The sequence below is a fragment of the Etheostoma cragini genome, chromosome 14 (assembly GCF_013103735.1).
Source record: "Etheostoma cragini isolate CJK2018 chromosome 14, CSU_Ecrag_1.0, whole genome shotgun sequence".
In the NCBI taxonomy this organism is placed as follows: Eukaryota; Metazoa; Chordata; class Actinopteri; order Perciformes; family Percidae; genus Etheostoma; species Etheostoma cragini.
This window is the reverse complement of record NC_048420.1, coordinates 13,363,445-13,378,711: the sequence shown is the minus strand read 5'-3', so window position 1 is coordinate 13,378,711 and position 15,267 is coordinate 13,363,445. Positions and strand designations below refer to the sequence as shown.

General features: G+C 38.2%; 3 protein-coding genes across 3 annotated transcripts in view; 2 read left to right on the top strand and 1 right to left on the bottom strand.

The window, feature by feature from the left end:
* Nucleotides 1-10,277, top strand: part of cap2 (cyclase associated actin cytoskeleton regulatory protein 2) — an 18,994-nt gene extending 8,717 nt beyond the window's left edge. Inside the window, exons 5-13 of the mRNA XM_034891942.1 lie at nt 3,170-3,313; nt 3,882-3,967; nt 4,113-4,218; nt 7,195-7,378; nt 8,282-8,445; nt 8,536-8,659; nt 8,759-8,841; nt 9,208-9,348; nt 9,487-10,277. Of these exons, the coding sequence (XP_034747833.1) occupies nt 3,170-3,313; nt 3,882-3,967; nt 4,113-4,218; nt 7,195-7,378; nt 8,282-8,445; nt 8,536-8,659; nt 8,759-8,841; nt 9,208-9,348; nt 9,487-9,570 (1,116 nt within the window). The 3' untranslated portion in view covers nt 9,571-10,277. The remainder of the gene's footprint in view (nt 1-3,169; nt 3,314-3,881; nt 3,968-4,112; nt 4,219-7,194; nt 7,379-8,281; nt 8,446-8,535; nt 8,660-8,758; nt 8,842-9,207; nt 9,349-9,486) is intronic.
* Nucleotides 10,278-10,618: 341 nt separating this feature from the next.
* LOC117956722 (aurora kinase A and ninein-interacting protein) lies at nt 10,619-13,306 on the bottom strand. The gene is made up of 4 exons (XM_034891943.1): nt 13,097-13,306; nt 12,491-12,604; nt 12,118-12,274; nt 10,619-11,921 (listed from the first exon to the last, which is right to left on the bottom strand). Exons 2-4 carry the CDS (start codon nt 12,581-12,583, stop codon nt 10,897-10,899), a joined length of 1,275 nt encoding a protein of 424 aa, XP_034747834.1. The 5' UTR covers nt 12,584-12,604; nt 13,097-13,306; the 3' UTR covers nt 10,619-10,896.
* A 93-nt stretch (nt 13,307-13,399) lies between these two features.
* vps28 (VPS28 subunit of ESCRT-I) overlaps nt 13,400-15,267 on the top strand; it is a 5,543-nt gene continuing 3,675 nt past the window's right edge. The window contains exons 1-4 of the mRNA XM_034891944.1: nt 13,400-13,481; nt 14,716-14,781; nt 14,905-14,933; nt 15,207-15,244. Coding sequence (XP_034747835.1) covers nt 14,742-14,781; nt 14,905-14,933; nt 15,207-15,244 — 107 coding nt within the window. The 5' untranslated portion in view covers nt 13,400-13,481; nt 14,716-14,741. The remainder of the gene's footprint in view (nt 13,482-14,715; nt 14,782-14,904; nt 14,934-15,206; nt 15,245-15,267) is intronic.

Sequence of the window (15,267 nt, the reverse complement as noted above, 5' to 3'; positions counted from 1 at the left end):
CTCTCTCTCTCTCTCTCTCTCTCTCTCTCTCTCTCTCTCTCTCTCTCTCTCTCTCTCTCTCTCTCTCTTTCTCTGTGTGAGAGAGACATAGATAGATAGATAGATAGATAGATAGATAGATAGCTGAAATAAAGTTAGCAAATTGGCCTGTTAGCTTCATGTGTGTTAGTGTGTGTCTGGCATTTCAGACACACTGTAGACTTTAGCAGTTACAGTTCTCCCATTGTCGCCCTCCACTCTCCACCTTTGATCTACTGCTTGTTTAGGAAGTCAAGGCTTGGACGCTGTGCTATTGCAACACACTGCCCATCAAATAATGTGAGCCAACATTTTTCACCCTTTTGTCAGCTCATTCTCTTTCCGTCTGTATCTCTGCCTCAGACAGTTGACTTCTTATTCATGTAGCCATACATATGTTTAAATTTTTTTTTGGTGGACTGAGATCTGCCTAAGAATTTATGAATTACTTTTACTGCTTTATGTCATTTTGTTTAGCGTAGTTCAGAGATTATCATCAACTGTGCAGTTCAAACGATCACTGAGTAATCACATTTCATTACACTATGGGTTTAAGGAGCTGCGTTAGTTCAGTCTTTGATTCAGATTTGGATTCTTCTTCTTTGTACTAAGCTAACTGTGTGCTGGCACTACTTTCATAAAGCTAGCTCAGCCCAAAGGTTAGTTCCTTTACTCCCAGCAAGTTAAAACTTTTTTTGTAATTAAAAAATTAAAAAATAGTTTGGACTTAACAAAGGAAATATAACATGTTGAGTGAGCTTTAGTTGTTTCCCCTTGTTTCCTGTTTTTATGCTTTAGCTATGCCAGCATATTTATTACATATTTAGCTAGCGTACAAACATAAGAGTGGTAATAATCTTCCAAGAAAGCATATAGCGTATTCCCTAAAAAAAGAATTGTTTCTTTGAATTGTTTTGTTTTATTTAAATATACTCACAGTATCACTGTTTATTGATATAATGGAGTCGTTAGACGTTTGGTAAAAGTTTTATTTTCTTTCTATCTTTCTTTCTTTCTCTCTCAACAGGCATCACACGATTAGCTTAGCTTCACTTAGCATAAAGCACAGTGGAAACAGCTAGCAAACAGCAGGGTGGAAACAGCTAGCCTGGCTCTGTCCAAATGTTAGCTATACCAAACAGCACATGGACTTTCTGAGAGATGCTCTATGTCAGAACAACGTAGATCTATCTGTGCTTAGGAATATCTCTGTTTTTGTTCCCACAAAAGCTGTGGTAGAAGTTTTATAGAAAACATGGCTTGTCCTGACATGGAAAATTGACTCCTGTTCTGACTTAATGCCAGAAATGTAAATTTGCCAGAACATTTACAGGCTAACTGTAACAGTGCACTTGGGAATACAGCTAATATATTTGTCTTTCTTCACACTGTGCAGACTGAGTAGGGGAAGTCCACACTCTGACAAGTGCACTGATTCACAGAATACACACCATACGTTCAGTGGGAGCCATGATGACGTTGTTGTGTGATGGGATAGACCGCTCTAATGGACTTGAGGAGTTACATAAATAGTACTGTTGAAACGATCATTTGATGATTCTATTAGATAAATCTGCAGCTATTTTGATAATTGCTTAGTTTTTTTTGTCATTTTTACATGCTAATTCCAACTTCTCTAATGTGCAGATTGCATGCTTTTCTTAGCTATTTACGATTATTTACGATGTTTTTGGTTGGGGGTTTTTGGTTGGACATTTAAAGGCTTTGGGAATCCACGATGGGCAAGTTTCATGATTATTGAACATTTTATAGAAATAACATTGAATTGATAAATTGAAAAAATTATAAGCAGAATAATCAGTAATGAAAATTACTATTAGTGGAAGTAGTGGAAAAAGATAGACTTAAATATTTAAGTGCCGAAAACTGACAGAATAAACTGAATGACGAGGAAGAAAGTTGATTGAACAATTATCCCCTAATACGTTTTTTGTGGTTCATGATTGACACTTAAATTTGTTACCTCAAATCATCCTTACATTCCTTCTCAGCAAACCCAGGACACATGTACATATGTCTCTATTGGACAGGGAAAATATATTTCTTTGAAGCTGCTCGCACAGGGATATTAACTGGATTAAGTAAAGAAAATAAAAGCAGCCGGAGGAGCAGAGAAAGGAGCATCTATCTCAGCTTGTGGAGATCATGTGAATCTGATTGGGAGAATATTTTTTTTGGGAGAATATCCAATTCTGTTTTCATTGCATCTTTGCACACACATTTAGTAGCTGTATTTTCATTTACAGCATGACTTCACGCCTACATCTAAGTATATTATATACAAAAATACAATCAAAAAACCCAGATATGTTTAGTTGCACACACGCACACACACACACACACACACACACACACACACAAATGAATTGTTGGCTTCGGAATAAACGATAAACAAGCGTAAGAGAACTACTTTACCCTATATCAGGTACATGACAAAAGCTGATATTATCAAAAGCAAATATACTGCTTATCTTAATGCATGAAGCTACTTCATAAACAAAGCAGTGTTCTGCAACTTCTCACTGTTTAAACAAACACGTTTTACAGCTCACTAACAGTACATGTTTCACATAGCAGCCATTTCACTGCAGATCAGAACAAGAAAACTGAAGCAGAAATTGCCCAGTGAAACATTGTGTTCCCCCCTGAATCTATGTGTGTGCGGGTGCATGTGTGATAGGTAAACTGTAAACACTGGAGGAGCGGTATGCCTTACAAGGCCAGAGGGATCTCCCCATGAACCGAGGAATGTTTGTAGGAACAGAGCGGCGGGGAGGGGAGCTGAGGGCTGGGAGACAGGCTCTACTGTAGCTGAGATCTGGAAGATCCAATGGAAAAAGGCTCTGGCTAAGAAAGTTAGTTAATGTCCTGTAGCCTAGTTTAGGATTTACTGACTGGCACCGAGAACAGGCTGGGTATGGGTGTAAACAACGCCGGGGTTGTAAAATCAAAAGTATCTGAAACATGTCAATGACAAAGTGCTAAAGAAGTGATTTAATTTAAATGTATTATGTTTACAAGTCCAAATCTTATACCACCCTCCCTAGTTCTATCACGCTGATATTTCTTCCTTTTCTCTTGCATCCTTCTGCTGTTCTATCCTAATTCCTCCCTTCTTCTTCTTCTGCAGACGGAGCTGCATGACCTGCTGAAGCCAATTTCAGATCACATCCAGGAGATCCAGAGCTTCCGTGAACGGAACCGTGGCAGCAGCTTCTTCAACCACCTGTCAGCCGTCAGCGAGAGCATCCCCGCTCTGGGCTGGGTGGCTGTGGTGAGGAAGAGTACAAACACAAAATGTGCACAAGAAAACACACGTTAGAAAATGCATATCGGCCTATAGAAACTAAGGTTGAAAAAAAGCACCCAATACGTATATACAGTAATTGGATAAAACATACTCACTCAAGGAAACTGCAAAATACGCAGCTATGATAATGTTGCAAACAGACAGATACGTATAAAAAATACAACCTCGCTACCATGTTTTACACATGGTATTTGCCCCCCTTTCTGTACTCTCATCAGTCTCTGTTTCCCATCAGATCTCTTCTTCTGAGTTTAGGGACAAAAGTCATTTAGATTAAAATCAAAGCTTTTCTACTTGAGTACTTCTGAAGCCTCTGAAGCTGAATCTGTTCAGTGTAAGATGCTGTTAGGATGGCACTTTTCAAAACAGGTCTTATCAAGCATCACTCCAATGTCACAATGCACTCTTCTGCTTTTTACTCTCAAATGAAGACAAATGTTGCTGATAGTCAGATATGTTTGCAATGGTCTGTATAGGACTGTTTGACCTCACAGTGCGTCTGGGTTTTCTAATGTGCTTTCATGTCTCTCAGTGTCAGAAGCCGGGGCCATATGTAAAGGAGATGAATGATGCTGCTACCTTCTACACCAACAGAGTGCTGAAGGACTACAAGGAAACGTAAGTACTGTCCATCCTCAAATCCCCTTCTTTTGCATCCACTTCCTACCTTTGCTCCTTCCTACTTTACTACTTAGCCCATGCTCCTCTCTGTTTCCATCTGACCATCATACCTTTGTTTCATCAACCTCCCCTTTTCTTCCAGCGACAGACGTCACGTAGACTGGGTGCGTTCCTACTTGTCCATCTGGACCGAGATGCAGTCCTTCATCAAACAGCACCACTCTACAGGACTGGTGTGGAGCAAGAGTGTGAGTTTAACATACTTCTTCTCTCAAAGTTAACAATACACTTGCCTACAATTCATTACTCCTGTAACAACTTGTGTATTATCTTAACTGTGTTTTCATTTAGTTTCCATTCGCAGGCCATGATGTTTTTACATCAGAGCTCAAATTAACTTCTATTTTTAGTTATGGAGCAGCCGATTACATAAACCACTGCAGAGAGCATGAATAAATGAATGAATGAGGCTCTCTCCAGTAGCTGCACAACTCAGTTGTTCATAGAGCTCCCAAAACCTCTGTCACTCCCACACACTTCTGTTTATGGATATCTCTTCTGGGACTCTTCTCTTCTGCAGTCAGACTCACTAAATCACAGAGATTATGAGGGCCTGAAACCAAATCCTACCACACACACATTACCTCATTTTAGTATTTCTTATTATATTAATTCACTCAGGGAAAGCTGTAGTGTAATTTCACTCTTAAAGGAATAGTTAACATAACAGTAGTAACATTTTGGGAACTACACATATTCACTTGTATTTGATTTGATATTAGATGAGTAGATCAATACCACTCTCATGTCTTTATGGTTTATATGAAGCGTTTGCACAGCTTAGCCTAGCATAGAGCAACTAGATTGGAAAGGGGGAAACATGGCAATGCTCAAAGGTACACATTTGTATCTCTTTTTAATTCATCTGCACAATAACTTAAGTGTAAAAAGAACAAGTTGAGGTTTTAGAGGTGTGTGTGGGACTATTTCTTGGCCTGACTTTCTGAAATACTGGCAGGCATATTTTAGCTGTTTCAATTCATTACGCCCAGCAAAATTAAGCTGTGAGCCGTAGCTTAATATTTGTCATACAGACTTGTAGTGTATTTCCCAAAATGTTAAACTGTTCCTCTAACATCAAATGACTAGGTTACAACATTAGGTTAAGCTAATGCTCAACAGATGTCCATGCTTGTGTGTTTTCTACATGCAGAAACTTGAGAGTTTGCCGTGGCTGTGTGTGTGTCAGCTGTTGTCCCTGCTGTCAGACGACAGAGCTGAAATGTGTGTGAGGGACACAGTGTGTGCGTACAACGACGGGAGTGTGTGGTACTAACAGGTGGTCCTCAGGGTTTACTTGAATGGAGGTTTTCTTCACAGAAAAACCCCGACAAAGAGTCTGTGTACGTAACCTAAACTGCAGGGCTGGTCCCCCTTAACACAGCCGTCATCTGCTGCTCAGATAGGGGTTTAATGACACAATTATACTCTGACATGCGCAGGCTGACATATGGAGGTGGCTTTACGCATGCACACACACACAGTCACATCAGTTATGCTTTAGATTAGGCTAATGGCAAAAATGAATTTAAGAATTTAAGAAATCAATATTATTCTTATTGATTGTCATATTTTTACAATTTCTCTCACTGAGTTGTATATGGTTTGTTCAGACTTTCCTTTCTGTGGTCTGGCAGGCAATTTGTGGTAGACTCTAACCAGTTAAGTCCATTCCGAAACAAGAAACCTTTTCACCAAAAGTAATTAACACAGTCTAAAGCAGGGCTTCAAATAATACTTTTCATTAATGATCCATCTGATAATTATTTTCTCAACTGTTTGGCCTATAAATTGTCCGAAAACAGTGGAAATGGCCATCACAACTTCGCAAATCCCAAAGGGAAGTTATCAAATTGTTTGTCCAACCAACAGTCTAAACTCAGAACAATTCATTTTACTGTCACATATGCCAAATAAAATCTGCTAATAAAATTACTTAAATGATTTATTGATTATCAAAATTGATTAATTGTGATTAAACGCCCACTAAAATCTAAAAAAAGGGTCAGAATTGCCCTCTCACAAAAATGTTACGTTGTCCTTTAATTCAGACAAACCTGTTTGTGTACACCCATGCACACACAAACATAAGCAAGCATGAACACAAAGAAGCAGTCAGACAGCTTCACAGCCATGCATGAACACACACACACACACACACACACACACACACACACACATGCTGGTTCTAATACAGTGGGGTGCGCTTAGCTATTTAGCTTAACAGGTCAGCATTGTTCAGCTATGTTTTTCACAACACGGGCCTTGTGTCAAAGGTCAAGTAGTCTCAGCTGTACTGTAAAAGTGCGTAAAGTGACAGTTGAACCGCTGTGATAGGTGTGTGTTTGTGTGTGTGCGTGTGTGTGTGTCTGTTTGTCTGTCTCTGGGAGCTGTGCAAGGTCTTCAAACCGCAAGTGTGCTTCTCCTCACTGTAGTGATCGATAGATGGCTGTGTACTTTTACTATACACAGCTCGAATAAACCAAAGCATCTATTCATTGTAGACACATTAAGGTGGACATGAGATGACCAGAGCACTAATTACAGGACCTGATTAGCATAGTTATAAACTTATACTGCTCAGCAAGCAACATTTTTCAAAGTTAAAAAACTTCATTTGAAATCCTAGCGGAGAGCCAAGAAGTTTCCTAAGAGCCTAAATATTTCTGGGAAATATTTTTGGGAAATGTATATAAAATAATGCACAAGATATCTAGAATATTTCCATTTGCTTAAGTGGTGCAGACCATAGTCGTGGGTCTGAGTATTTCAACCAGTGTAAAATCATATAGTTTTAGTAAAGAGCTTTAACAAGCTGACACATAATGCAGCGTACTAACAGGTAGAGAAAGTAACAATCTTAAAGATGATTAAAAGGAAATAAAAGTGCTTCCCCATCATTAATGTATCTCTTTTTCAACTGCTTGCATTGGGAGCACAATCACAGACACCATGGTCTGCTGGTATAAAGAATTGCAAAAAAATGAAGTCTCGCCACCAACCTAAAAGATATTTTTTGTGCAACATTCCCCCTGCTGGAGAGATATTTTACTACAGCAGTTATCTTTTAAACACCTGGCACTGCTGTGCTTGCTCTTAATAAAAGCTCATGAAGCTAATATGTAATGTTGCTTTCTAAAAAAAATTCTTTCTCCACCCTCCAGGGCCCCATCGCTCCTCCTTCTCTTTATGACCCCCCCAGTGCTCCCTCCTATCCACCTCCCCCTCCTCCCCCCGGCCCACCTCCGGTCTTCATTGATGATGACGCCAAGTCTCAAGCGGGCGGTGCGCTGGCCCAACACTCAGAGCTATTTGCCCAGCTCAACCAGGGCATGGACATCACTAAAGGTGAGCTGAAGAAAAATTATACAATATGCACGTGTACAGGGCCATACTGTCCCGACACAGAGGATATCGCACTGTTGCTTGCTCTGGAGGAAACTACTGGAACTGTTGGGTCCTTGTAAATTCTGGAGTGTGGTCTATCTGTAAGTGTCTTGAGATAACTCTTGTTATGAATTGATACTATAAATAAAATTGAATTGAATTGAATTGAATATTGTGTTCTGGGATATTTCTGTGAATATGGGGTGTTTTAATCAAACAAATAAGATTTTACATTCTACAATTAAAGATGACAGATTTTAAGGCCCATTCAAACATTTTTTTAGACTCAGTATTTTAAAATGTGGTTGTTTTTAGGCAGGCAACTCAATTATTTAAATTAAAGGGGTCTGATGTTATCCACGGGAACTACACTATGTAGGGAGATACAATTTACATAAAATGTATAGGAACTGTTCAATGTTTTGAATTTGGTTTTTGGCTAATATTTCTCAGATAGTGCTGAGGGAATTAAAGGGATACTTCACTGATTACCATCAAGCTTTGTGTCAGTAGAAGCCCTGTAGTAGTTTCGAATGACTGTGCTTCCCTCCCTCATGTCCCCCTGAGACGAGAGCTCTCTGTATTGTGTGTGTGGCTTGGAAGTGGACGCTTTGAGCAGCAAGTGCATTCTGGGATTTGGTATCTTTCATCCACATGAGCCAAAAACACATTTGCTGGCTTTTCTTGGCCTAGAACACGCCAATTAAAAAAAAAAATCACATTTCTACTACATAAGTAACCCAATTTAAAGATACAAATTCATCTTTCCAACTGTGAAATATCCCTTTAAGACTGCATGTCTAAAATCCTTGCCAGATCCCTGCATTTGCAGAAGTCATTTTCCCTCTTGTTTACCAACTGTAGGTCTGAAGCATATATCAGATGACAAGAAGACCCATAAGAACGCCAATCTGCGTTCGCAAACTGCACCAACCAAGACAAAGTCCCCAGGGACTGTGAACTCATCCAAGGCAGCCGTTCAGAAAAGATCCCCTCTGCTGGAGCTGGAGGGGAAAAAATGGAGGGTGGTATGTAAAATGTTTGCTTTGTCTCTAAGGGATTATTCCCAAAGGAAGATATACTATATTTTGAATGCATCTTTTCCCTTATGGTTGCAGGAGTACTTTGAGCAAAAACACGACCTGATGATTGAGGAAACAGAGCTAAAACAAGTGGTCTACGTCTTCGGCTGTAACAACTCCACCCTGCAAATCAAGGGCAAAATTAATTCCATCATCATAGGTAAGTGGTCTAAAAACCAATTGAAAATTTGTGATGAGATTCATAATTTCTGATTATGCCTGTCTTTACTGTGTATGTATATGTACTGCCTCTCTCCAGACAACTGCAAGAAACTGGGATTGGTTTTTGAAAACGTAGTCGGGATTGTGGAGATAATCAACTCAAAGGCAATTCAGTTACAGGTGAGAAAAACATTTGCAGAATCCAATGGCTTCAAACAATACACACGTCATTTATCTATGTTGAACATACAATACAGATCTGAAGGATTTTAGGCTATAGAAAATTCACATTTGAGTGTAACAGCAATATTAATTGCTTCTCATGGCTACCATTCTACATTTTTGTACTAGGTTGTTAGGTTTTTTACTGACTTTATGACTTGTTGCTTTGATGTATGGACCAACTGTGTTCATAGTTTCATTTAGGTAGCCCATATTTCATGTTATCCTCTGTTAAAACATCCTTGGAATCAGTTTTATTTGTAGATTTTTTTTATATAAATGCAAATATTGCCACATCAATAAATGTAAGATGTCTTTCTATAGGTGTTGGGAACGGTTCCCACCATTTCGATTAACAAGACAGAGGGCTGCCAGGTCTACCTGAGTAAGGACTCTCTCAACTGTGACATCGTCAGTGCTAAGAGCTCTGAGATGAACATCCTGGTACCACAAGATGACGAATATGTGAGTGTCTGAGATAAGGCACAAGGAGTGTCTGATCTCTGACTATGTGTGTGTGAATCCAGTGTTTTCCAGAATCTTTCATGTGTACAGTTCTGATTTCAAAGCTGCATTTACTGTTTCCTCTTGGTTGTTCTACAGAGGGAGTTTCCGGTACCAGAGCAGTTCAAGACTGTTTGGGATGGCTCCAAACTGGTGACAGAGCCCACTGAGATCGCAGGCTGATTAATGCGTCATCACCATTGCTTCTAATTTGTCCGTCTGAGATACACAAGGGATTGCTGCAACAGATTCACTTTTGGTCTGCTCGTTGTTCCTGTATTTGTGATTTCTTGTCTTTCGACAATTTGAAAGCTGTTGATTAAGGTGAACCAATAAGTAGTTTGGTTATCCCTCTCTTCTAAACACATCCCTACAGAATAAATGGGAAATCTCAGGCTTAAGTCCCACAAACTATAATGTATTTACCTTTTCCTACATATCTGTGTCATGGCAATACACTCATTTGTGTAATAGAAAATTATATTTCAACAATATTACAACTGTACTGTATCTACATTCACTGTATAAGAGTTGAAGCACAGTTTAGACCACAACAGCAGTTACATTGTTAACCAGAAAAGGCTAAAGATTACATAACATGCACATGACATTCAGTGGCAAACCAGACGTTAATAAATTAAGTGTAGGACTATTTGCTATATTTTCTATCTAATGAAATGTGTCTTAGTTTCTTAAATGTGTATAGTGCACGGGAGTCATATAGCACTGCTGCACTCATTGAGTGAAGTTAATGCAACACTGCTCACTATATTTTGCATTGCTGGCAGATGTCACAGTTGCTAGTGTATGTACAGTATAATCACTCACCTTAGACAAATGTAACAATGTCAGGTGTTTTGCAGAAGGCATTGAATCAACTTAAAAATAGTTAAACTCAATACTTGGCTACTAGTTTATCTGAATATTTAGAAATCAAGTTACAAGCTCTGAATCTGTACACCATTAAAGACTAACAGTAGTAGTAGTAACTTGAGCACTTTTTACCTAACATGTAGCACATGGCACCAGCATAAGATAAAGATAGTGTGAACACAAGAAATGCTTTTTAAACTTTTAATTTACATGAAAACAAATGAATGTAACTGTTTACCATTTTTCAAATAAAATCAAATCTCAGTTCCTGCTTGTTAGTATTATTGCAAAAATAAACCTGCACCTTGCAAGATATTTCAGCATCATACAGACCAGAAACAAGAAAATAATACCTGGTATCACAAACACAAACAAACTCCAACATGGAAAAATGTAAGTAGACTGAAACATCCGGGAAAATACAAAGGATTTACAGGTAAGGAATGGTAAGACAGTCACAGAAAATATAAATATGATTTTAAAGTAGCTAAAAATAAATCAGTCAGGTTATTATGGAAACAAACAAGATCTGTTTATAACAGAGATTTCTCTGATTTCAAGTTCTAGTAGCACAGAAAAATATTTTTAAACATCCAGACATCCATTACTACATCCAGACATTTCAAAAGGCTCCTTTTAGTGTTTGATCACCATATTTCCCTGAGAGTCTTGAGTAAAAAGCATCTCGTCTTCCTCCTCCTGTTCCAGCAGAGATCTGTAAGTGCTCTTTCTCACCGTCCCAGAGCTGATGTTACTCTGATCTTTGAGAGGACTCCTGGCTTGCAGACCTCTGTGTGCTATTACCCTGAAGCCCTCAGAGTCCTGGGTGAACAACGTGGCCAGACTGTCCTCGTCAAACTCTCTGCAGGGGAGCTGCTGTGCTAGTTTTTTTGGAGGAGAGCAGCTTGGTATTTTCCATTTGAACGGTGACTCAGGGCTCTCCTTTTTATCAGCTCTTTTCCTCAGCTGTTCTGGAATACATTTTTGAGGTGATGCGGTTTTTGGTTCTGTCCATTTATGGTTTGAAAGTGGCTCGCTATTAACAAGAGGTGAGTGTTTTCTTGGGGACTTAATAGACAAAAATCTGTTGTTTTCTTTGTTATCATCCATTTGAGAAGAATGAAAGTGGTTTTGAGTTGAGGTCCTTCCTTCCACATCAACCTGGATACCAAAGGCTTCCTCACTTTGTAGACTGTTAACAAAACTCGGCTTTGAGTCACTAAAGTTCTTTGCTGTGATGTTTTTCTGGTTAGTCTGGTCTGCAGAATATTGGCTACAGGTAAGCAGTGGGTCCTGACTCCACGCCTGTAGAAGAGGTTGACTGTCACCTGCAATGAGCCTCCTCTTACTCTGTGGTGGGTTTATCTCCTCAAACTGCTCTTCCTCCAACTCATAGTACACGTTTTGAGTTGTATTGCTTGTAGCCGGCTCCTGCCATTCTGCTGCTTCAAGCTCAGTCGTATTTTCACTTTTCCACTCATGATCCACACAAGGCTCAGAGTTATAGAAGTCAAACTTTTCAAGATCTATTTCACGCCTTCGTTTTGTTCCCAATACTAAAGGTGTAGGTGCAGTCAAGGCAAGTGTGGACGAGGTAGATGGTGAAGAAGGCCGCACTGGATCCATGTTTGGTACTTCAGAAGTAGACATCTTATTGAGAACTTTAGGCAGAAGGTATAAACAAATGTTAGGTTAACAAAAAAAGAAATGGAATGTGTCAATTCATGCAGTCCAGCAAGAAAGTAAATGGTCTACTGAAGCTTTTGTCAGCTTCTGACTGATTTAGTTGACAATGACAATACTCATTATAAAAAATGCCTTGACAACCCGTTGACAGCAGAATTTTTTGCAACATACCTCTGCGCTGAGGTGCAAAGAAGTTTGATATAGAGCTCTGTTTTGTCTTTGGCATCTCCATTTTGGTCTGAGTGAAGTTGAGAGCCACAGCCAAATTGTATGCTCTGCCTCCAGCGAAGGGATTCAGCAGTTTAGAAATAGGACGGGCGAGTCGTTTCTGAAAGATAAGATTAAATTGTGATCCTACTAATATACTCACGTACAATATCCGTGTAAGAGGCTCCTGATAAGATGATATTAGTGATATACTGTAAGTGGTTTTGTGTGTTCTTAACATCTGCTGTGAACAAGTTATTAAAAGTATTAATTCACTGTTGTTTCGAGAGATAATAAAATTACCATTCATTCATTTAAAGCTAGTTTCCACAATTACCTGTTTAGCTTTTCCTTTCAGTTGCACAGTGTCCAACCAAACACCACATTCCTCTTGAGCAGAGGTCTGCTCTGCTGGTTTGGAGGTCTTCATGGTGCAGAGTGACGGACAGATCTATACAATACATTCAATCAAAATATTTGTGAGTGGCAGGATAATCTAGATATGTAACTGATTGAATAGGAGCATTACTATAGTCCTGTAATGGTTGTGTTTAAAGACTTATATGTTAAAGCTTTAATGAAGATTTAGAAAAACTGAGCCCCAAGCAGCTAAAGTTAATTTAGACTTACTCTAACGTTAACAGTTAACATGAATGAACAGTTAACATGAATGAATGAATCTTATGTCAGTGTTTATTGTTTTAACTGATATGCAGCTTGCTATCAGTCCGATTTTTCGTTGACTTTTGTTAATATTAGCTAAATCACACAAAACATCATTTTACCATCATTCTAAGTTACAAAACTTATGTTGCCAATAGATATAGATACATATCTGTTGACTAACTGTTATCCAACGTCGCTCACAGCTAGATGCTATTTAATAATCACAATCTTACTGTTATTCGCCATATAACATACATTATATCCTATTTGATCTTACCTCATAAACGTGCACAGGGGGGTTTTCAACTTTCCTTTTTACCTTCTCAAACCCAATGTACAACCTTTGGTAGCTAGCTACATAAATTAGTCCTTGTTACTGTTTGTTTGATTCTGGCGCCTCAACGATGGGCTGCCTCTGATTTTTGACTGAGTGAAAATAATTACATATGGTCAAGCCTAAAATATGTTCTTTCCAGCAACCACTCCTTTAAAAAGGAAGATACGAATAGCCTTGATAAAAGGTATATATGTTTTGTACACCAGTAACCATCTTAAAAAGTATTCATGTTTAGTGCGGCACAGTGGACACCTAATATTTTGACGTCTGCGGGTCCTCGCGGGAAGGTGTGTTTACATTGACGTCACATCAGTTTGCCGAAAGGGTAAGTAAAGTGTCTTTTAATTTCGTTGATTAAACACTGACATTGAAAGAATGCTGCCGGATTCTTACCTGTTACCACAATAATAGTCACTAATACAAACTTCAGTGTTCACAAACAACTACCTGTATGGCCCAGTGATAATAAATCATTAAGGAAGTGCTTAAGAGCTAGCCTCGACAGCTAACTTCGGGCTCGCTATTTCGCCAAAACAAATATTGAAGGCTGATGATCGTCTTTCTTTAGCTAAAATGTTTTCTCTATAGCTTATTCTCCGTAAATCAGCAAATGCTTCGAGTAAAACAACGTTTTTTAACTCAGCGTGGCAGCATTGTAAGCTTTTGGATGGTTTTAGCCAACCTACTAATCGGACTCACTGTATCTCTAACTAAACAGCGAACACAGTCTGCCTTTTCACATGGTAACAATTATATGGTGTTAACCAGTTTAATAGAGAATAACGAACGTCAGGATGTTGTCCCTAAAGAGGGATTATAAAAAAAAAAGTGAGAATTATTTCTGACATGTCCCTTTTTTAAATTATTAAAACATAATTTGAACCTGAATGATGGGGACCTGTGTAATTTACTGTTAATTAATTAATTGCATTAAGTTGCAGAGCTATAAAAACCTCCTAAACCATTTCCTATGCCTAAACAATAGCCACGCTTATTATTATATAGCTTTTGCTGTGTTAAATTGCACATATATTCTTTCCTTTTTGTGATACTAGTGAAGGGTTTAAACCTTGCCTGACATAATATATAACAATTTTATTTCTAAATACTTCATTGTCTATACTGTGTGTATGTTTCTTGTCCATCCACCAAAACACCAAATAAAATTCCTTGTATGTGAAAACCTACCTGGCAATAAACCGGATTTTGATTGTGTTATCAAGGAGTAATAGGTCTTGTAAACCATTTGTGGCTTGGCAGTTGTATTAATAGTGTTTCAGTCTAAGAGTGCTCTCTACTAATAATAAATGCTAAAAGCGATAATCCAGAAAATGTCTTCTATTCATACTAAATATCCGTGAGAACTGTTTCTGTGGTTACACTACCCTGCAGTATAAAAAGACAAGTTCCTTAATTTAACATGCATTTAATATCAGTAATCACCTCACCTATAAGTCAGGACAATCCCTACTACATATAGCATTTTAAATTGTATGGTGTTTTTGGTCACGATTATTAATTAGTTTTATTAGACACATTGTAACTTAAATCTTTTTCAGATCAAGTTCTGATACATCTGATCATCATGTTCCATGGGATACAAGTTACAGGAGGTGTGGGAGGAGGTAAGAAATTCATATAAATCTAATGCCTACAATATTAGTTATTAAGATTGTTTAATCATCCTCCTTTCAACAGTAAATTACAATTAATGTCCCTTAAATCATATCATTATTTTTTTCCCACAGCTCCTGCCAATAAGCCTGAGTTATATGAGGTAAATGGGACTACTTTTTAATGCTTAAATTAAGGCTTGGCAAATAGTTAATTTAATTGATCCTTAAAAAAAACAACCAAATGGAAGTAAAACTATCTGATTAATTTCACTTTTTCAAATTTTGTCAAACTGTAATTGGAAGATAATCAAACTTACTTTATATTTTTCATACTTCTACAAGAAAATCTTTCAATCAAACTGAACTAAAAAAAATAATTTGATTGTACTTGTTAGCATCAGTGAAGGCCTTCACCACAATTCATGTCATTTCAGGAGGTGAAATTGTACAAGAATGCAAGAGAACGAGAGAAGTAAGTGTCATATATATATATAT

Coding starts and splice junctions, on each gene's coding strand:
- LOC117956722 (XM_034891943.1), bottom strand. CDS start 12,583: ATGAAGACCTCCAAACCAGCAGAGCAGACCTCTGCTCAAGAGGAATGT. Junction 12,275..12,490: donor TGAAAGGAAAAGCTAAACAG/GTAATTGTGGAA, acceptor CTTATCTTTCAG/AAACGACTCGCCCGTCCTAT. Junction 11,922..12,117: donor CTTTGCACCTCAGCGCAGAG/GTATGTTGCAAA, acceptor TTCTGCCTAAAG/TTCTCAATAAGATGTCTACT.